This window comes from Anopheles coustani, chromosome 3 (genome assembly GCF_943734705.1).
Source record: "Anopheles coustani chromosome 3, idAnoCousDA_361_x.2, whole genome shotgun sequence".
Classification (NCBI taxonomy): Eukaryota; Metazoa; Arthropoda; class Insecta; order Diptera; family Culicidae; genus Anopheles; species Anopheles coustani.
This window is the reverse complement of record NC_071288.1, coordinates 12,277,822-12,300,726: the sequence shown is the minus strand read 5'-3', so window position 1 is coordinate 12,300,726 and position 22,905 is coordinate 12,277,822. Positions and strand designations below refer to the sequence as shown.

At 44.5% G+C, this 22,905-nt stretch overlaps 2 protein-coding genes across 2 annotated transcripts; one reads left to right on the top strand and one right to left on the bottom strand.

Annotated features, from left to right (window-relative positions):
- Nucleotides 1-3,783: 3,783 nt before the first annotated feature.
- LOC131260884 (uncharacterized) lies at nucleotides 3,784-7,782 on the bottom strand. Its single transcript, XM_058262728.1, has 5 exons — nucleotides 7,647-7,782; nucleotides 5,628-5,790; nucleotides 5,410-5,552; nucleotides 4,416-4,557; nucleotides 3,784-4,274 (listed from the first exon to the last, which is right to left on the bottom strand). Exons 1-5 carry the CDS (start codon nucleotides 7,780-7,782, stop codon nucleotides 4,034-4,036), a joined length of 825 nt encoding a protein of 274 aa, XP_058118711.1. The 3' UTR covers nucleotides 3,784-4,033.
- A 5,134-nt stretch (nucleotides 7,783-12,916) lies between these two features.
- On the top strand, nucleotides 12,917-13,882 carry LOC131259726 (protein atonal-like). Its single transcript, XM_058261300.1, has 2 exons — nucleotides 12,917-13,397; nucleotides 13,437-13,882. The coding sequence occupies exons 1-2, from the start codon at nucleotides 12,917-12,919 to the stop codon at nucleotides 13,880-13,882; spliced, it is 927 nt and encodes a 308-aa protein (XP_058117283.1).
- The last annotated feature ends 9,023 nt before the right edge of the window (nucleotides 13,883-22,905 follow it).

The following is a 22,905-nucleotide window of genomic DNA, read 5'->3' as shown; positions in this document are numbered from 1 at the left end:
TGTTTTTCGCACATCAAACAAACAAGATAAATTGTATTGCCTACGCCCATTCTAGCGGTAAGATATAAATACAACTGAATGCACCTCCGCCATAAATCAAGTTGACATCTCAAAACAATGCGTTAAACAGTTGTGCACATGATGCTGCCGGGAACTATTCGCAAATCCAATTAGAATTGGCCCAAAAGAGGCACCGGTTCACACTAATCCAATATCTGCGAATGGTGGTTCAAAAGTTCGCAAATACTAATGATGCCACTCCGCATCACTCCGCTCAACTGGGAGCGGTTCTAACAATGGCCATGCAACCACTTCCCAACAACACTAACACCGGTCGAGGGCGCGGACCAGTGCGACATCCCGCCGGCGCAACGAAGCCAATCGCTCGCGAACTTTCCTCTGCGAATGACAAATTGGACTCGCGAATGTCACGAGACGAGCAGTGCGCCATAATGAATCGTCGAAACTGCGACTAGCCGGGCGCCGAAGGACCTCGCCTGCTGAAGGGCCAGGTGCAATTGGGCGCGACATGCTGAAACAAATGATGAATTGGTCCAGATACGTCGAAATTAACATTCCAAGCACCGAGTTCCGTTCCGCCGTCTGGAGGGATTTCACTTTTGGCGAAATTGACTAATCAACCGTCGATCATACGCCGGCGAAGTAATGAATTCGTCGAGAATGGCAGGCTATTACACTGTCTAGAGTCCCGCGAACTGAATTGTGGCATTGTAGGCGGTGTTCCCCGAGCCCCTGTTAACACGATGGTCCATTTGAATGCCGTTCACATGTGTTCCGTTCTTGCCAATGTGGTGTTATGCAAATTAGCATTAGTACTGCCATTAAGAACCAACCAATAGTTAGAAGTCGCATTCTAGGACTCTGGACTGCAGAAAAAGCTTGGAATTGCTTTCTCATACTATGGTGAGGTTTGATAAAAGATACAAATGTTACCGTTTTTGAAGTATTTAAGTCCATAACAATATATAAAAATGCAGAAAAATGCTATTGATTTATGTTAATCGATCACTTTCCTGATTCATTGGAAAGATGCTTCTTACAGCTTTACCAGCTGGCTATGTGGAAAGCATAGAAATCTATCATCATTTAGTTTTAGTACGCTAACTTAACGTGCAATGATTAAAATTTATTTCGTCGAATAAATGTGATTTAATTTGAATAAAGTGGAATTGAAAAAAACAACTGTGTTGTAACCTAATAACGATATTGTTATCGATGTTTAACGGAATTAATCGTATATAGTCCTCAGAATCGTAACCTAAATATGAAAATCATAAATTTAGATCAATGATTCCAGGAATAAATGAAATCATTGCTGGAAATTGCTTTCCAAAAAAACACTTAGGTTATCAACTCTCGACACTTGTGTTATGTTCGTCCAAGAGCGTGAAATTATTCGACGAATCCCTAAATCAACAATCACAGAAAGCATCCGCTCTACTTTGCTAATGTATCTGAATTCACAGTATCAATTATGGTTGACCACGACCTATCCACTCAACACAGTGCACCACAATTTTCCAATGTACTACTTGTGGAAGTAGATTTTACTGCCATTTCCCGGCTGTTCAAATTGCACATCGATGCAAGCGGTTAGAGCAGGGGTCGGTACACGATTTCTGAAAAGGGCCAGATGATTAAAGATAAACCGAAAGCAAGGGCAGGATACGTTAAACGATTATTTAATGTTTTCAAAGTACTCCTAAACCCTTTTGAATAGAGTATCAGTTTTCTAAACAGCAAAGTAGCATAAACAGTGATATAAGCTAAAATATTCGAAATTGTATCGACAATGTTTTTTAAAAAGTTTCATTTTAATTGCTTTTTAAATTGTGTTTGAAATTAATCCTGTACATAAATTATTCTAAAATATCTTAGTTTAACTGGCGTACTCTATGAGTAACAAATATAGCTCAACTACGATAAGTTTTCAATATTGTGAGCCCTACGAACTAAACCTAATGGGTATGAATATGAATAAAGTACACGAGATTTCGGATTTCTGACAAGACTCGCGACACTAGAAAAATTTTAGAACGATTTTTGTGTGAAGCATTAACATTTTTTTACGGCGCGGATAAAGTCAGTTGGCGGGCCGAACTTTGCCGACCCCTGGGTTAGAGTACCGAGCACAGCAGTTTGGTTAGCACTAGAGTTGGAAATCTCATAAATTGGCCAAACCACTCTTGTATTTTCCTATCGAACTGAGTGGTGAATGTTTTGGGGATCCGTAACAGGTGTTCCAGCTATAGTCTGGAGTTTTCATCTCGTTTAACGGAACCAGCGTTGCCAACGGAAACAATGCATAAGCCGACAGCGAATGCCGGCCAATCAATCGCCGTTGGCTTTAGTGGTCGGAAAAGCTCGTCTGCAGCGTTGGAGGATAGATATAGACTGGGCGCTGTTATGTTCAACCTGCTGAGGTATTCGCACCCAATTTAAAATAAACTTGCTCGGAACGAACGAAATTGATTACCTCCACATTGGCGATGAACGGGTTCCGCACGTAAACCGAATCATCCTCTAGGAAGGTTCGATCAAGTGGTTTTGAATGAGGGAACGCTTATACGAAATGGACATGGGCCAACAACACCGTAGTGTACCGCAACAATGTGAGATAGCAATGCCAACGTAGATAAAAGCCAACGAAGACAGCCAATAGCAAAACCCTTCAGCAGCTCCAGAGTGAGCCCTAATCCAATCTATCAACTGTTCATTTCAACTGAAATGAGATTCCTACTCCACAGTCATAAAGAATGATTGACTAGCAGCAAACAAAAAACAAATGGAATTTTATGATTCACAGAAAAGCTTTTTATAAATTGATTACAGGTTTGATGAGGGTCCGCGACACCCAAGCGGTAGCACAGCCTTATGAATCTTTTGGCGAGATTCATTCATATGAAACTTTCACCAAAGTTTCATTCAGATGGATTCATGAATCTATTGGGATTCGAATCTTAAAACGTTTATAAATCGTCCAAAACCTTAATAAATTTTCATGAATCCTTCATGGAACTTTCACGCATCTCCATGATTCTTTCGTTGAGGAGGATCATGTGACAAAAAAGGGGCCCCTCTACCCATTTTTGCTCATAAGTTTTCATATTCGATGAATCTTTGGGATTAATGAATCTCTCATTTAAAGATTCATGAATTTCTAAAACGCAAAGAACCAATCAGATTCATGAATCTCGAGGCTCACCACCTCGACGGTGTGGGTTCGAATCCTAACATAGGGAAAAAAGTATGGAATGCTTTTTGCAATGCGATGCAATGGAAATGTATTATTGATGTCAATTAAATATGTCAGACAAATGAAATTAAAGGTTTTTGTAAAATCCTACCTTTTCTTGTACAGTTATACTGTATTTTTTCGAAGGAAGAAATTCAAAATTTTCTCAAATGAAACAGTAAAAAGAAAAAAAAAGCGTTTAGTAACATTTTATGACATTTATTTATTTATCAGTAAGCCAAACGTGTTCAAATATTTAACAGTTAGTATGCAGTTTCGTATCACAACACGCTGTGGGATAGAATCGTTGAAAAGTTCATCCTTGTTCCGGCAGCGACCGGACTCCACCTTGCTCGTCATCACTTTTGCAAATGGCTAGCCGACATCGAGACACCTTGTTCGCTATGACTACAGACAACTGGCTTTTTAAGTACAAATTCGTCCCTATAAATGTGATCGTTCGTTGGTTAACGATAAACTCTGAAATCATTCCCTACCCGACCCGACCCGACAATCCTAATCTGGGCTCTTATAGCATGTGGTACTAATGTTTTAGTTGGGTAGCTGAAACCACTATTTCGCTCGCCGGAAGGAACGCTCGAATGGCGTACTGATCCGTTGTTCTGCTCGTCGACCGAAGCCTTTCTTTGGCGTGGATGACCAAAGCCAACCGAGCGTCTATTATCCCTTGGTATATTATTCTTGTTTCGGCTTTATCCTCAACACTCGGTTCGGATTTCAACGCTCACACGCCTTCCTCGAAGATCGTCGCGTTGTCTAGAGTGTCGAAGTTCGCCGGATCGCGGCCAGCAGGAATGCCAACGTAGCCGCCAACGGAACCCCCCACCCGGCTGCCTTCGTTCCGGACGAGCACACCTCGTGTTCGATTTTATCACAGTTCAGGAAGTGCCGGTCGGTGGACAGCAGCCTGGCGACGGTACGCAGGAAGAGGGCCGAGTCGGGCCGACACTTGTGCCGGGCGCTGTTCGCGACGCAGTTCTCGTAGCCGTACCGGGCGCTGGGGGGACGGGGGGGGGGAAAAACATACGACGATAGGAAAACCAAGTCATCATTGAGCGGTCATCGGAGCGGAACCGATTGATTACATCCCGGAAGGCGAATTATCGGCAAGAAAGTACCATTTTGTTCGTTCACCTACCAGCAAAACTGCATATACTGCACGTTGACCGAGTGCTTCGTCGTTTTGGTCATTTCCTCCTTCAGGATGCCGATGAATTTGCTCGAACAGGCGTCCCAGTCGTGATGCACGTGGTAGAAGCACGTCTTGTGTCGTAGGAATTCTGCAAATGGAAAAGCGGGTGGGATCGTAATGGCTGCACTGGAATGCGACCTACAACACCTATGGAGTGTTCAATTCCACATTCATTGCATCGCAGCTTTCAATCAACTTGACGGATTATTTTCAACACTGTTTTAACATGTTTTACATGACTGTTTAAAGTGGAAAATTTTGTAGTACAAACTTTTCAATTTTTCGCATTGTTTTGAACATTGTTTTTTCCACTTTTTACATGACTTATAAATTTTATATTACATTAAGATCGCTCACTGTCAGAAAACTTTACCCGTACCCCAGAAAAACCCGTTTGCATTACAATTGGGCAGTAAACGTACAGCATTTTTCATTCAACTTTTCGCATTGTTTTGAACACTGTTTTTCCAAATTTTACAAGACTGTCTTTTTAGGAAATTTTTTAAATCACAAAAAGATCGCTCGCTCACACAAAACTTTACAAAACTTATTCTTATAACAATGTTACACGATTGTTCCAATCAACATGTAAAATGTTTCAGTTCCAAGTCGGACGGGAAACTTTTTGAATTATATTTTCCATTGCAATTATTACTCATTCGTGGTAAAAGGATACTTCTATAAGCTCCGGTAAATTGAAAAGGATCAGCGTGCACCGGAACTTTCCATCGGATGAGCTACGATTGCGCGCACGAGAACCCATGCTTGCGTCTGGCAGCACGCAAAATGATAAAGCCCCTCGTTTCGTGCGCGTGCTGTTTGCCTCGCTTGGAGTTTAAAATATTACTGCAAGCCCGAAACCGCCCGGAAGGGGCTGGCAATGAAGAAAGAAAAACACGGAATACCCAGAACGATCCCCACCGTCCCGCCCACTGCTTACCCTGCTGGTAGGAGCGGTCCCGGCAGAGGAACTCGTACAGCCGCTTCGCTCCGTACACCTCGTTCTCGATGATCTTCCGCTCCTTCTGGTCGACGCACACGTTCAAGTAGTGCTGCACACACTCCATGCCCCGGTTGAACAGCCTGTGGAAAAGGAGTGGGGTCGGAAAATTGTACATTCATGGCGGGTGCCGGGGGGGAGTGGGAGTCGTAACCTACAGGCACCGGTCACTTATCTCCTCCACCGAGTCCGGGATCTTGACGGAGTACAGCAGCTCGACGGCGATCGTGGGCGACGAGTTGCGGAAGCAGCTGTCCAGCATCTGCGAGATTTGGCCACAGACCGGCTCCGGCAGGGCACCCAACGATTGCTGTGCGGACTCTGCAACGACGGGGAAGGAATACTTAAGGTGGGGGCATTTAAAATTGAATGCTGGAGACCAGTGGAGGGTGGAATCGGAAATTCATTATCTGTTAAAGACTTCCCTGCGGCGGCAGGATACTAACGCCACTCGCTGGTCATAAATTCATTTTCGCACAGCAGTTGTGCTGCTCTGGGTACGAAATAAAATACAACTTGCTTCTGTACGTAAGGGAAAATCAACGATGAGACTATGCTTCCAGATAATATACTAAAAGTTATGTTTTCACATAACTTTTCACATTCACATTCACATGTTTGTCGAAATCATTTAATTATCTACCAATTAAACAACCGACACTCAACCCGCCAGATAATGCAAATATTACCACAGTAAATGTTATGAAATAAACAAATTTACTTTACAAGAAATAACACAACATAATCCTATACTGGTTCTATTGTCGTACCTCAATTTCGACCTCAACCAACCTAAACCCCACCGAATATGATCGACATAAGCTCTGGGAGTTTTAATGAGTTACCAAGAGTTTGCCATAATTCGGCTGCCTGATATTTGCAAACAACATATTGGCACGGTCGTCAAAGTTTCTACGAGCTGATGGTAAACAACCATCCGGTCTCCCTTCGCTTCTCTTACAGAATTTTACATATTGACAATGCCTTACGCTTTCGTATCGCATCTACAAACGTTTATCAAAAATCTTAGGTTTACTCAGCTAAATCGGTTGCAAGTTTAATCCCCAGTTAATTTAAACTATTTTCAAGAATTATCTAAACGACCAATTAGGGTTAGTTAAAACCCTTCGACATTGGGACCGAAGGGGCTGAATCAGTATCATATTCTCACCGGAATGTCTCTGCAGGCACACAGGCTACGAATTGTGTCCCAAAATCTGACGATAGCGTTTGAAGTACCATAAAACTAAATTAACGAGACCTCATTAAGGCACAGATATTTCTGAACCCACAGGGATTAGCACCCAGTTTGGGTTAAACTTTGGATCAAATATTTATACCCAAATTTATTGTAGCTTAGTATTGAGGTTTCATACTTAGCAGGCGGGTAGGTGAGGTGTATGTGGGAGGAGGGATGAATTTAGCTCGTTTCTTAATACCAAGTTACCGCACTTGAAGCAACCATGACGCTCCTGCTTTGACTGACTTTGACATGTCTGTTTTACTCTTCGGTAATCGTAAGGCTTCTGATCTAAGGTAAATGATTTATAAACCGTTGGTTCGTCCGGGCCAGCGTGCGTGGTTACTAAATTATGTACCAACCTACATATACGTCAACGTTTCCAATCGACTGTCTTTTGACCTTCGGTTGCTTTGTCAATTTATCCCGGCTCACTTTCTCAGAATCTGGCGAAGTAATGTTTGCGGACAGTTTGGAAAAAGAAAACCACACCTTAAAGGGTCGGGCGTTATATAGGCTATATTTCTTTTTTTTTTCTCCAGCTCAACAAATGGCTGTGACCGATGGCAACGATTGCTAGGCTTAGTCGAATCCGTATTCTTCAGGTCAAAGATTTCAATGAATCTAGCTGGTTCCAACGAAAACGTAGTAGGAAAATTAGCCATTGTGGATGATTATTTGTCAACATTTCATTCCTCCTACTTTGTTTGCATTTGATATCATCTCTTTCTTCTTAAAGTCCAATTAAAGTACTCTTCATAATCGGCTTATTTTCCACTTCGGTACGGAAGCCTACTTACTTCGTTTAAAGGATTTGTTGGTATTTTAGCAATCACCCTTTGAAATATCTTGCTGCCCAATTAATCAAAGAAGTATAGTAGTTCCATTTTTTACCTTTCATTTCATTTTTCACAACCTAGATCTACGACAAACTTACCGCAACACACCGACGCTAGCATAAAAGTGTAAATGTAAATTTTTAAAATCCTTCTCCACTCCACCCTTGCCGACTCCGTGCTCCAAGCGGCACTGAAGATCATGTACACGTCACGGTTGGTTGAGTTGGCACACATTGTTGGGGTATGTTTTTCAAAACACGATATGATTTACGTTGCTACAATTAGCAGCTTTCAGCGTTAGCCCGGACAGTCCTTGTTTGATCCCACTTTCTACATTTTGCTTACACACCGTTGGCCGTTGGACACTTCAGCCAGTTAGAGTTCTTAATTACTTGCACCTTTTAGCATAAATCACATCAAACAGCACTGACACTGTGGTCATCGTGACAGCTTATCGCACCCCTTCGCGCGGTATGTCATCCAATTCTTCGTAAGCGTTCCACTGTCGACGGCTGGCAACTAAGTATTCCATCTGGACGAAATGTTAGTGAGAATCGCGGGCAACGACTGATCTTCGCCGTGCAAGGATGCTGCTTATTTAAAGGCACTCACGACCGGTGCACGCAACGGTCGATGCTACATTCGGTAGTATTCGGGATTTCCCGAAGGCTCTCAAATTACGTGGCACTCATAGTATCTCTGCCTGCCGCGCACGTGTTGCTAATAGTTGTTTTTTTTTAAATGTTTTTTTTTTGGGTTGTAAGAATGGACTTGTTAAAGTGCTTCTTATTTACCATCGACTAATATATTTTTCCTAATATTTTCGTCTTTAACTGCTCTGTTTCGAATAATTGCATTGCACGCTGCCACTCTGGTAGTAATGGAACTATAAGCCCCAAAAGTGTCCAGTGAATAATGCATACTCAACATTTAATTATTTCCAGTTGTGTTTTTTACTAGTTCTCTGTAAACCTCAACAATGCGTTTGGAAAATGATCCTAAATTTGTTCAAATATAGTTTATTTTGAACACAAAATGAAAAGCACGAGTAATGCATTCCGAAATCAGTCTAATCAGTGGAAAATTAATTTACGCTTTCCCATTAGCTAATGGCTTCAGCTAAAATGTTTGCCATACAGCAACTAAATGTAATTCAACTTTACCTATTATCGTGCATTTCATACGCCATTTGTATTCTATTGAAATGTGGCCTTTCATGGAGTTTATTTCTATTCGCGTTTGGTCGGTGCTTTTTCGTGTCCCACGCCATCCGCCAGCCCATCACGTGTTCATACTCTCTAACGATGGTTTCTTGCTTATTATTTCTTATCTTTCATTTCAATATTTTCGCAAATGATACAATTTCATCGCAAACGTGCTCAATCGCAAATGCCCGGGGGCGGTTGTAGCTTAATTGATATGACAACGGAGGCTTGGCTGTTTTGCGTCTGGACAAACCTCCACAGCATGCCCTTTTCCTGAACATTCCACTCATCAATATTGCGAATTCTTCACCATCTCACTTGCGGGCAAACAACGGTGCCGATATCAGCCGTCGATAAATTCAATTCCGGCAAGAGGAAGATACCATCACTGACCAACGAGGGGCTTCTCGCCTGCAAACCGCACATTATTTTAGCACTTTGGCAGAAAATCCTTCCACCGGCTGGTGTTGCAACCTCCGACTGGGGGCGTTTATTGACAGCCTGTTGGGTGTTTATTCGGTTACTTGGCGCTAGCGAACGACGGGAGGGAAGAAAAACAGCAATCAAACAACTGTCCACGTGCTCAGCGCCATCGTAATCTTCGCCTGGTGTTGTGGTTGTTTGAAAAGTTTATTTTTACGCACAAACGGGCTCGCGGAGAAAGATGTGAACACGTTTACGATGGGTTACACTTGACACGGGTCTTTTGACAAATTTTATTTTCAACATCAAAGTTTTAGGTTCAAGTTGATGTCGTCCCTTCGTACACTGGTTTTTATTGTAGCGATTTCATCAAGCTGCTTTTATCCACGAAACGACTCCAACTATACGTTTTTCATCCAACGGCAACGCATCGTTTCAAGATAAAGCTGTCTTTTTGTTAGCCTAAAATGTTCAACATAGGACCAACACCTACGTATGAATTTCCGTGTCGTTGGCCTCAAAGAGCTTCAAAAACCATATTTTGTACCGAACTCGACTACCACGGAGTGTTTAATAGAACTTGGTAGAGAATGTTAATATTTCTCCACGGAATTCCAAAACGTAAGAAAAAAAAACTCAACAGTGTCTACAGTTCCTCGTCCCACACCGACGGACGCCATTCGAAGGGAAGTCAAGTGACATCCTTGCATGCCACTGTCAATCGATTGTCAATCAGGATCACGTTACGAACGAGTTTTCCACGAAATTATTGCCCTCCGCTTAATCGAGTAGAGAGCCGATTTCGAAATCATTTATTGAGAAAGGAAAAATTACATCGCTTATCAGCAGATTTTTGCTTTAGCGTTTCGTCGAAAATCCTTCGATAATATCAAAACATATTTTATTTTTAGCTGAAAGACAGTATGGTTGAAATTACATGCCGAATGTTTGGCATTGGCAGCATGATGTGACGAGTGGGCTGATGAAATGGTGAATGTGACTGGCCTTTGAGTAAGCAGGAACTTCGTTGTAATTTAATTTTGGTTTTATTCAGTTTTAAGATTATTGAATTCAGGGGAGTATTAAGATATTTATGAACAATTTTTTCAATTCATAAGCATAATTCCTCTCTATTATTGCTCCATGAAATCTCTATATTGTGCTATTTATGCCTATTCAATCAGGCCGATGCATATTGTGCATCGATACCGTTGACATGATAACTGTCTCGATAATCCGTAACCATGAATGCTCCTGATGAATATTTTCAGATTCCTTAGAAGCCCTTTGTTAACGAGCAGATATGCTAGGAATATGCTGTTACATACTGCAAATCCTACTGCCTTAAGCCATCGCCTGAGCTCGCTTCGCTTGTATGTACCTAGCTATTGTGTCGCACATTCGAGTGTGCTCAATAGTGTTCCCATTCATAGACTTCAGCCTAGCACAACGGCCGTATGTTTTCACAATTTATGACTGAAGATAGTCATCCAGCACTGTTTCGGACGTTTGAAGTTACGAGTATCCTAAAACGTCCTCAGGCACAGCTCGTGCCGTTTGGCATGGCTCTTTGTAAAAGGCGAACACATTCCCTTATCACTAACAATGCTATCGATAGTTGCCTTTGTTCCGTTTGCTTTCAATATGTTTATGGTTCCGGAAGTATGGGTTGTTAAAAAAACAGAGTTACATTAAACTTTACAGTGAAAGTTTGAGTGCGAAATTTTTCTTTTGCTAACAAAATGTTGATGCCCCAATTTAAGGATCATTATATTCCACGTAATTCACGATTTACCCTGAATTGGTCTAATAATAACAGAAAAAAATAGATAAAATCGGTAGCAAAGAGAGAATTCGTCCTATCGGTGGAATCCTGAAATCTGGCAAACAATTTCAACCTATCAAACAAGCTTTCACACAAGCTACTATGAAAGCTATGCTCCACAGCATGCAATAGTTGTGTGCAAGATTTGACCGAAATTCGAACTGGGATCTAAATTTATAATCGAAAAGTAACTTTTTTTTATGTATTTGGAATTATTTTTGAAACATACTCTTACTACTAAAAGGAAAGTTAAAAATGATTTGTAATCAATTTGATTTATTGTTATATTAAATACGATATGTGCACTGCCGGATCGACATCATTAGTGCTTTTGTGCGAAAAGATCAAACTTAGATTTGGTTCAAAATTTTCTACTGGTTCAAGCACTAAACAGTGAATGAGGATTTCAAATGTGTATAAAAATGAGAGTATATTTCTTCAAAACTATCAAATGCATGTTGAACATAGAGGATGTACAGGTAATTTTATTGACATTTTTATTACTGTTGTCCTGTTAGGATCCTACGGTGAATGCTATCAGTAAAAGGATCTCTTTAGAGGCGTACTCAATAAAAGTTCACTTTTAATAAAACTTCCTTGATCCAAGCGGTTATTTTACTTTTTGTACGCTTCCTTAAGAAAACTGTTATGCTACAATCATCCTTCGAGGCGCGAGCAACAAGGTTGAAACCCTAACATGTGTTCAAATGTTCCTTCCCTACATCGAGCCGAACGATGCTGATGATGAGCATGATGCCGACGCGTGCCAGATGGCTTGAGTGTCTCCTTCCGAAATTAGAGAGCGATCGTGTTCAGCGAGGATCGAGCTTATTTTTGTTGTCCATTTTATTATATTTCATTTCTTTCATTCCTCTCTCTAACAGAGGGTCCTGCTCGGTCTGTTTCGCTCTTGCCGGAGGATCCTCGGAACGTAAATGCACTTCCTCGTCCTCGTTGGGGTGCCAACCGTGACCAACGCTTTCCGTGGGTCCCCCCTCACCCCCCGGTGTAGACCACGACAGGATTCCCGGAACGCATCAATCGTAATCGTTTACGCTTTCGAACACCGACGCGCGTCATCTGCATCCTTCGAGCGAAAGGACCGTCACTGACCACGCGCTTCCTTGTGAGGAGGAAGTACTGGATGGTTCCGGCTTTAAAAAAGTAGTCGGTCTTGCTTGCCCCTTCGCAAATTTTCGTTACCTTCCAGCTTTTGCAAAGTTTGTGTTTTTCTTCCTCCACTTCCTTTCAAATTAATTCCTTCTGCACAAGCATTAACCACCTTGCTTGCCAATTCCGCACCTTAAGGCACTTGCTTCGAGGGGTTTGTTGAAAGGATTACAATTATAGAACCCCTTGGAAATGTTGCCACAGTCGTCAGAATTGTCCCGCACAAGCATTGGAAAACCGGTCGGCCGCATCAGGTTCCGGTCGCCATTCTCTGATTGGTCGGCTGGCACGTGCTTGCGTTTTCCGACCGTTCGTTTCCTCCCGTCCTTCATCACCGGCTTCCTTTGCCGGGTTGGGAACCTGCTCCGATTCGTTCGTACGTTTGTTCGTTCCATTTCTCAACCTGTTCCGACTCATCTCAGTCCAGCGAACCGAACTCGAACCGGGGTGGGGATGAAGTTTCCGATTCGGTGAAGATCGGTTGTTCAGGATCAGAAGAACAGGTAGATGGGAAGCGTATAAATACAACCGGCGAGTCCCGAAAGGAGTTTAGTTTAATACGAACTTACCTACAAATCGTACGGAAGACGTGGCTACTCGGTGCCTTCAATCGAGACGAGGTGTTAGAAACATTGTTTGCTGTTTAGAGATAGCACGCAAAAGAACGATTAATCTGAAGTTGTGAAATTCAGTGAACGCAAGTGAACCTACCCTGATTTTGGAGCACTTCAAACAGAACTCCACAATGTCCAGTGACTTTAGCCGGCAGCATCCGTTCTACTATTACGGCCACGAGCCGGTGTCCGCGTGCAGTGCCGGTGCTGGTGTGAACGTCAAAATGGAGCAGTTGGAGCTACCGCTGGCACAAGCCGATGGGCAGAGTTACCTCGGCGTATCAACCGGATATGGATTTGGCGTCCCGAGCGCGACCTCCATGTCGCCGCAAGTTTCCGCCAACGCTCCTAATGTGGTGATGCTGCCGGGGTTCATGGACAACTACCCGGACAGCTGGATGACTCCCAGCCCGTCCAGCTTCGGCTCCGAGAGTCCCGACTACTACTCCCTAGCCAGCTCGCCTCAGCGCCACTTCATCGACGTCGAGGAGTACAAGGAAAACCTAGTAGTCATGCAACAGACATCCCAGCCAACCGCCCCAGCACTGACACAAGCAGCATTACCTCTTTCGCCACCGCTTGCTAACGTTCAGATGCCCCCCTCCCAGTCCGGTAACGCTGTACGCCAACCCTCGGTGTCGCTTTTGGCAGGAGCAGGCTCCACCGGAGCCGCGTTGCCCGTGAAAAAACGCCAGTACAATCGGAAACCGAAGGTCAAGCCGGAAATGCAGCCGGAGCTCCTCGACGAAACTAACGCTACCTCGCCAGCGGCACTCTCCTGCCCGTCGTTGCCCAAACCGTTCCTCAAACCGTGCGAGTCCGCTCTGCCGACCGTTGTCTTACCCGCCAACCCTTGTCCCGCCACCGGAAGCACCATGGGCAAGCGGAAGCGCAAGCAAGTTCCTCTGCAGATCAAGAAGAAGCGCCGTCTGGCGGCGAACGCACGCGAACGCAAGCGAATGCAAAATCTCAACGATGCCTTCGATCGGCTCCGGCAATACCTGCCGTCGCTCGGCAACGATCGGCAGCTGTCCAAGCACGAAACGCTTCAGATGGCACAGACCTACATTACCGCACTCTGCGAACTGCTACAATGAGCTGCTCCGGCGGCTACTAGTTGACTAATGTTTAGGCTAGCGAAATCTACAAAACCGATCCAAAACCCAGAGCACCGATGCGCTGCCATTGTACAGAAACCGGAAGCGCAGCATGCGGACAGTGTTTACTATACAGCGGACAAAACCTAAAACGAGGCTACTTCTCTTCGCAGCTCGATGGTGAGGGTGGTGTCTAACCGCCCCGCCAAGGAGCCCAACGTCTTCTTCCGTTTGCCATCGCAACATATTTTCACTACGAATGATTCCCCCATGCGGAATCGCGGCACACTTTTATAGTTAAGTTTGAACTGTACAAAAAGAGATTAAATTATTTGTCATACTGTTATCACTGGTAGTAATATTATTATTATTTGTTCTTATGAAATAAATAAATTTATCTAATTGCGAAATCAACGCATTGTGTTTGCATTTTATTTTGTTCACTTCTCGATGACTTTTATGTATTTTGTTTATTTGCATACTGCTTTAAATATTTTCCATTAGTCACTCGTTCATTGCACACCATTGCCACTCCATCGTTCCCCGTGCACCGTTGGTCCAAACGATCGAAACTTTCCCACGGCTTTGGGGTGCAGAGGGGCGGCCGATACCGCTATCGATCAACATTTCCACCGGTTTGGCGGAATGCTTGCAGCGAATAAAAAGAAGCCACAAGAACCCGTACGGGCAAGGGTTCTTCAGCATCAGCCAAGGGCTGAATGAATTTTAAACTTTGTGCTATGCGCCTATAGCACTTGTTTTGCTTTCATCCACAAAGTTTGTTCGATGCTTAAGAGAGTTGCCGTTAGGGATCTTTATTTCGTTCGAATGTGTTTAAATATCTTATCTTGTTCTTTTTCCTTTTTTTCTGTTGTTGCTTATAAATGAGATGCGACAATGTATTGAAATGCAAAGCAAATTAGCATTAGGGTTATAAGTTATCACTTATTTTATAGTTTTATTTTTATTTTATTTTTATAATTCTGATAAAGTTAAAAATCAAACTAAAAAAAATGTGCATTAAGGTGGTAAAGAAAAAATCATACTAAAATCAAATTACGTATTAAGGTATAGAACAAAACTTTTTTTATTTAAATTTGAGAATAAGTGACATCCAATCTGTTTTGAAGATTAAAAGAAGCCAATGCTGAAAAAATCCCGAGGCAACAAAAAAGAATCGAATAAAATTTCTTTGAAAGAGATAATATAAACAAAAACCGCCAATAAAATAAACAGTGACGATCAAAGTTTATCGTTTTCCATTCAAGCAACATTGATCTCGATATGAGTTACTTTTGCCGTTACAAAATGATTGAATGAGTTTTTGATATTTAGAAAATGGTTGAATAAATAAAATTCCCATGCAAAGTGAACATGTTCAAAGATGGTGAAAAACAATTGTTTCTTCAAGTGTGCTAAACTGTCAACGGCAACACAAGTGGCAAACGTTGTCAAACAAAAGCATTACCAGCCATAACAAAAGGACCGCAGAACTCGTCATCACCTCTCAGCAGGATCACCAGGACCTCTTTGACCTCAGACCGCTCGTTGACAATATCCTTTTCGGGTGGTTCCTGATTTCTGGTGGCTTACGATCCTTGCCCTCTTTGGTGTACCGCACCTTGTCCGCACCGACAAAAGGCACTCCGGAAGGATCGGTTTCAGCAGAGTTCGAACTGCCGTTCGGTTACGATGGCGCCAGTGACGGCACGCATCCAAAGCGACACGCGTTTCCATTGATCCTTACAGACTTGCGGGTTGCTGCAGTTGCGTCTGCGAACTTCATAAATTATCCCGCGCCTCCGCTCGTTAGCTCGGTTCCGAAATTCGGCCGATAGGAGTTTTTGCGCAATAAAACTGCCCCGTCAGAGGGCACAAATTATAGTTTTGCGGTTCCGTTTGAGCTTGGCCCTTGCCCAGGCTCGACCATCCCCTTGCCCAGGTCCGTGAGAAGTCAATATTTGCTCGATATTTGGCGCCCCGTTTGGACTGGCGCCTCCAGAATGCCCCGAACCTTGGAGCGATACCGAGCCCGATGTCCTAGCCTCCTTCGGGCAGGGATCGCTTTCAACAAGGCGCACCTCGACTCCGCTAATGACCTGCAAACAGAAGCATGACTAGGGAGAAAGTAGGACTTCAGTTCGTCCTTAACGACAGGATGTGGGAGGATACGACCCTACGTTGCCGTTTGACTGACCGGTAATGAACCGGCAGCAGTCCCTTCGGGCTCATTCACTCTGAAGCCGCTCTTGAGTTGCAAAAGAAATTATACACCGAGTAGCGAGGGATGGAAACAGGACTCCTTCCAATGATCTTTTCGGCCAGAAATCCATTCACAAGATTAGCATACTCAGAAGTCAAAAAACATCAAATGAAATCGGAAAGGATCTTTTCGGGAACAACACTCACCGTCGGACGGTGCGTCTTTTGTTCGCTGTCGGTGAGCGTTCCGGGAAATGGCACTCCCGGACAAAAGGGATTATTCTGTACGTTTTCACTGCGGCTGAGAAAGTCTTATCCTCACTTCAGTGTGCAATATTTCGCCTGCCCATTGTCCGATCTGACAGGAGCATATCATTTTTGGGAAGCCTTAGGATTTTCATGTTCGTGAGATTTTTTGATCTACGAAAATAAACTTGAAATAGTTTTGCATGATCATCGCAAGCCATAGAATGCTCTACCATTTCATATTTCTTGATCCTCATGTGTCAGGATTGTTCAGAAACTTCGGGCGGATGAGTTGAGGTGGCGCACGAATAATAGATCACCAATCTGTTGCCAGTGAGCTTTAGCTTCCGATCATGATTCTATAATTGTGCAGCCATACGCTTAACCGACTGAACCACTCCAAAGGACCTTTGCCGGGCGTGCGCGTGAACACGACAACAGCTGTTACCTTCGGAAAACGGCAGCAGAAGTTAGTCGTTTTATTTTGCCTAAGCCAAAGCTCGAAGGCTTCGATCGAAATAAAAGCTAACCAAAAAAACCCATCTCGCTGGCGTGTGCCCAGGATCTTTTCGATTCATGTTTGTGGGCCGATGCCTGTTCCTGTTTCCGAACGGCCGTAGAGCAACATCATGCAGATACGAAACAAAGTCACGCACATGTTACTTTTGTATTAGATGTTCGTCCCTTTCCGACCGTTCGTCTGCTTTGGTGCGCCTCGGACCAGAGTAGGAAAAAACCCATCTAGAAAAATATAAATCAAGAAAAAGGAAAGAGATCCCTTAACTGCGCCAAATCTTCAGGAAGCTGAAATAATTGCTACTGGCATTTTTTTTTATGCCGCTTTGTGTGATCAAAATTATAATTTTCCGTGCCATTTGTCTAAAGCCATCAGCGTACAATGGAAGGCGCTTATGATTTGACGAGCAGCAGTATGAAAAATGCGGCATACTAGATCCATAACCTCACTGACCACCATAATTTGACGGAAGATATCGAGTTCAGTCGACAAAAGAACAAGGATACTGATTGAACAATACGACGCAAAAAGAAATAGACCAAAAACCGCATGGCGGGTGGTATTCGGGAAGGACAAAAGCAATGCATCCATTTTGTAGGTCCATTTTGCCATGCTTCCGCGCCAGGACCGAATCGGCCGGCCATATAAAGGACCTCCGTCCGAAGGTTGCCCTCATGCTGCGAATGTGTTCCAAACTTTTCCCGATGGTGGTCAGTAGCTTGCCAGATACGGAGCTACCGTTCAAAGTGTATGCTGGTGGTTCACATTGATTGATTTTTGCCGCTTTGAAAATTCTATTGCTCCAGATGTGATGGTCTCCTTCACCAAAAACGACATAGCGATGCACTTGTACACTCAGTAGGAAAGAAAATTGTAACAACACCTCCGATCAAAACAACAGCAAACCCATGGTTCGATTTATGGCGCCCTTTCGAGTTCCGAACGCAAGGTAACCGTTTCGATAAGTATTGATATTATGTTGATCGATAATTAACCCTTTTTCTTCTGCTGCATTTCGATTCGATTGAATCCCGCGTTATTCCTCTTTTCTGTTATGAAACTTCTGATTTTCTACACCATATGCACACTTGGTGGCACACTACACCTTTTTTTTAAATAGTTTTATGCTTTTAGGGTTGTAGATTTTCAGTTTACTTCCTTTTTTCGTTCTCCCTGTTGTTGTTGTTGATACACTTTGTAGCTCTTCAACCTTTACGCAACACGTGCGTCGTGTTCGGGGTGCCTAGGATGCCACATGTTGTCCCGGGCGGCAGGAACACCTCGGCCGAGGGTTGAATAGATGAGGTTTTACCCATTTTTCAAGGGCTTTTTGCTAAGCCGATCGAGACAAGATTAATTTAAATTTAAACTTGAAAATGATTCATTTCACAAATGTCTTCTGACCGTTCTAGTTTTATAACCTGTATGTTGGCCAATCTTTTGGCTAATTTTGTGCAACTGTAACTTACATTACTTATAATTTAAAGAAATAGAAAATATTAAATCTTCAAAGAAGAAAAACTTCGTCAAAAAAAAACTACGTATTTGATTAATGTGCTTTCATGGCGAATTAAAAACAAAAAGTTGAATCCATTATACTAAAACAACAAAGCAGGAAAGAAGTGAATGGTCCGATAATTTATGTAAAGTAGGTAATCAAGTAAGGAAGAGCGTTTCGGCTAGCTTGTTTCCCGGTTTCCTGGTGAATTATTCGAATTGCTTGTTCCTGAATGAGGAAATAAAATTAAAATCCACTCACACGCCAGGTTCGGTTACGCGATCCCCGCCGGTGCCCTAATGTAGTCCCGAAAACGCATCCTCCCGGACGATCCCGTGTGATCGTTCGGTATGGCACTCTCGGGGCACAGGCCAGCAATTATGGCCCCCGAGGGGTTCCAGCCAAAAACTCGAGAACACCGCAGGCCCTAATTTGCCTGTCAGACGCAGGCCAAGCGGTTCCTCTCTCGAGAGGACCTCGACACCCAAACCTCCCGGCAATCTCCGCAGGACGCACCGGAGAAGGAAGCAAACTCGCTTCCGCTCGCGACGCTCTGAAGAAGGCCGTGGGCCGAGCGTTGTCCGAACATTTCTGACTTTTTCGGCAAGCGATTATCGGTAATCGTCGTTGCGTCGTAGGTTTCCCTGCCCAGGAAGGGAAGGAAGTGAGTAGCCTGGCATCCTTCTGCAGAAGCAACGGGGATGAACGGGTAATCTACGACCCGTTGGCTTTCCACGGGCAAGGCCCAAAGGAAATCTTAATGCTCACGCGTAGGACCACGGATGTATCGGAAATAAAATTACCCTTGGCGTGGCGCGTCTTACTCGCTCATTCCGAGCTTCGGTGTGAATTTTCGGTAGATTTCGGAAGGTTCACTTTGGGCCGTGTGGTATTATTTCACGGTGAAAGAGTTAAATGCAACCGATTGGGCTGATCTGCACCTTGCGTTTCACGTTAGCTTACCGCATTTCCTTCTTTTCTCCCGAGGGTCGAAAAGCAGGTAAAATTAACGACACGATAGCTAGCATTAAACATTGCGACAGGATCAGAAAACCCATCCCGAAAGGATCAACAGCGAGCCAAACGTGGGGAGCGAAAGGACGGTGGGAGGTCCGTTAACGGGAGCTGTGGGAATGTACCGATGGTGGATTCGAAGGTCGACGCCTCGCTTCGGAGGAGATAATTTGATCCGATCGGCTAAATCTCCGCTCGCGAACGGAGTGTCTCAAAGACAAAAAAGGAAAAACATTCGACATCGACGGCGTGAGAACTTCATTCGCGATCCATTTTAAGATGTTCTGAAGCGATCTAAGGGTCCGCAAAACTCAGTGAACAGCGTGTTCAGTAAAAACACGGAAAGGTTCCCCAAAGAACCCTTGAGGATGTTGAACGTAAGTCTCTAAATGAAGACGCGATGCTTAAAGACAAACACGTTCCGGAGGATTTGTCCACACTCCAAGTCACCGGGACCTTGTTAGGCTAATGAGATTCCAATTTTGAGCCGGTTGCATTTTTAAAGACGCCGAGGGACGTCCTAGGGACAGCATTAGCTTTAATGGGATCACTTGTCCGTCTCACGGAAGAGTAATGGGAGTTCGCACAGCGATCCTCTAAAACGCACCTAGTACCAAGCAGCCCCTGGGTCCTTGTTAAGAACCTAAGCATTCGTTTGCAAACAACTTCCTGGGGACTGTAAGTTGGCGCTTCTAAATGCAGCCTACAATAAACGGCATTCATCCGCCAGAGACCCCTGGATTAGGGAGCATCCGCTCATGAATATTACTTTGTAATTTGAACGCTCTAAATTATCGTAGAGTCGCGTGTGCCGAGCGTGTCTGGGCGTGCGTGCCCAAATCGATAGAGCAAATTAGGCCGGCAGTTACGACCCCAGACCAAAGGGCGTAAGGAGCTCTAAGGGAGGCTGAAAACAAAAACTTGGAGGTCCAATTTTGCTTGTGCCAGGCCCGACATGACATGGATGCTGGCTGCCTAATGATGGTCATTGTTAGTGGCTTTCGTTGGCACCAAGGAATTAGAATAAAGTACTGACGGCGGGCGGTGGGACTTCACACGACACTGCCGCCCGGTAGGAAGTCTTCAAGAGTCATGGATCCTCTTAAAGGTGCGTCGAAATCGTGTCCTCTGGGTACGAAACCGTCACAAACCCCGCGGCGTCACTAAATCGCCGTAAAAAGGGTGTTGTAGGGCACGTATTAATCAGACTAACAGCAAAACGAATCCGTGAACAACAACTGTCCAGCGGGACATCGTCGCTGGCGACCACAACGTCGCTTGGTTGGACTGGAGCAGAACTGGTCCTCGCATGATAAAGGACTAGGGAAAAGCTGTCTAATGATATCCTTCCCTAGCCCTGAACAATTCGACCGAATTCTACTCGATTCTACGTGCTCTTTAATGATTCTGCCGAAAACAGATCCGGTCGGAAACGGATCTGATTTTCCGCCCTCGAGGATCATCAATTTTCCACTCCCGCCCTCAGGTGTCGCTCTCTGTTTACTCTACGACGGTGGTCTTTTAACGCCGCAACACCGACGCGCATCAAAAGGACGAAATTAATTAAGGCCACCGATGCACCGGCAATTAAACGCATCTTACCGTTCGTCCGATGATTCGCTGCTAATGATGATGAGTGCGGAAAGAAGCTGCTCGTGTTGAACCTGGTGGGCGATGTGACGATCTTGTCCTCTTCTGGAGATGATGATTAGGATCGTTAGGATCCCCCGTGCAGGTCTCCTTCCATAATCCTTAGTTTGCACCTCGACTTCGTGCAGCTCGTATTCCCTCGGCTCGACGTTCGCTCATCCGAGACGGCGTACCGTTGCTTTGGATCGTTGGGTGATCGATTTCGAGCGGGTCCCTGTTCCCAAAACGGTACCGAAGGACCACTAGGAAAATCAGCCAGCATCGAGCTGATAAAAGACGATCGCTCGCTGATGCACTCCTCGGCTTCAGCCATCCCTGTCTGTACGCCCTCGAGTACGCGTTCCGTTAGCCGTGGGAGAAAAACGAGCCCTGCTCGAGTGGAGCACCGAGGAGGATTAAATTACACCCAATTTGACTTATTGCACCCTCACCGGGCATTCACCGTCCCTTTTTGCGTCGTAGTTGTTGGTTGATCGGGTCGATTCGGGAAGGATCTGCAGATTTTACAAGGGTTCGACCGGTTTTAAGACACCGTTGAAGACGAGCCTGGTCAACGAGCGTTAAATCGTTTACGTACCTCGTTTAGGTCAACAACACCTTCGAGTACGCAGAAAAAAGGGGTTCGGATCTTGTCCATTTTGGTTCACATCGTCTCACACGGTCATCCCAGAATTAAGCCAAAGTAATCTGCACAAAGTTTGTCGGAAGCTTCATCACGCATTGGCTTGTTAACCTTTTCCAAATGTAAGTCTGGATTTCCCAAATACTAATGGTTGGTTCTGATAATAATTGTTCAAATTCCTACACTCTGAATCCAACAACGCATTCGGTTTCAGATCCTCCATGCTAATCGTTACCGGCCCTTGGTATTGTTTTCCTGGCGGTCCCTTTTACCGTTTTGTTGGCGGGTGGCACTTTGTGTCAAACAAATTTATTAAGTGAGAAAATTTCTCCCCATGCGTAAATCACAACAAAGACCAGCCCTCGATTTCTTCGCTGGCGGCCTGAGGACCTTCCCGAACCTGCCGCATCCTTCTCTCGGTCACGCAGCGTTTTTGTGTTTTGTTCCCAAGCCCACCCCAGCATTGTTCGCGGCGGCATTGTTGCAAGGACCTCTTTTGCCGATCGAGCGCACGGTATGCGCCACGACCGGGCCGAACGGAAAAAACGGAAAATTATTAATCGTCTCCCCGACCGTGCAACCGTGGAAAATTTTATCGCTTTATTAGACGCACCGTGGGCGCATCGTGGAGCATTTTGGAACGGGCCGCACTCGTCTTCCGATACCGGTTCAAAGAAGGACCACCGCCAGGACGGAATGGTTCGCGGTCTTGTTTCTCGGTTGGACACTTTTCCCGTTTTTCCCCCGACAAGGCAGCGAAACGTCCCGCTGGTCACACACTATGATAACGCGATCCGGTCACGAAACAACGAAAAAAAAACCGAGACGCTCGAAGGAACGTGCGTCCAAATATTAGCTAGAACAAAGCGGTCGGTTTTTGGTAGGCACAACCTTGGCTATATTCGGTAAATTCGCTGCGGGGAAGCATAATTGTGTTCATTCCGTCGAAAAAAGGGTGCGATGATGCAACAAAAAGCAAGGGGTGCATAAAGCAAAACGTAATCCAATCCTTCCAAATTGCGTTAAACAGCTCGGAGCGCGGTCTGCGTCGTTGGACTTGTGCCCGTTCCTACGCCCAAGGCGATGTAAGAGAATGCAGCTTCTAAGGAGTTACATGTGTTTTAAACATTCTTTCCTTCCCGAGGGTGTTGCAGAGGTAATTACTCAATACACTTGTTTTTGAAGGCCTGCAGGTAGTACCAAAAACAGGACGAGGGGACTAAACGTCCCCCTTCTGGTGGGAAAGGGGAAGTCACGATGAAGACTGTACACCT

Bases quoted from the DNA above. Each gene is read 5' to 3' on its own strand.
- LOC131260884 (XM_058262728.1), bottom strand. From the start codon at position 7,782: ATGTGTGCCAACTCAACCAACCGTGACGTGTACATGATCTTCAGTGCC. The intron at 4,558-5,409 runs GTAAGCAGTGGG...TTCCATTTGCAG, and splicing joins GGACCGCTCCTACCAGCAGG to AATTCCTACGACACAAGACG. The intron at 4,275-4,415 runs GTAGGTGAACGA...CCGTCCCCCCAG, and splicing joins CAGTATATGCAGTTTTGCTG to CGCCCGGTACGGCTACGAGA.
- LOC131259726 (XM_058261300.1), top strand. From the start codon at position 12,917: ATGTCCAGTGACTTTAGCCGGCAGCATCCGTTCTACTATTACGGCCAC. The intron at 13,398-13,436 runs GTAACGCTGTAC...CGCTTTTGGCAG, and splicing joins GATGCCCCCCTCCCAGTCCG to GAGCAGGCTCCACCGGAGCC.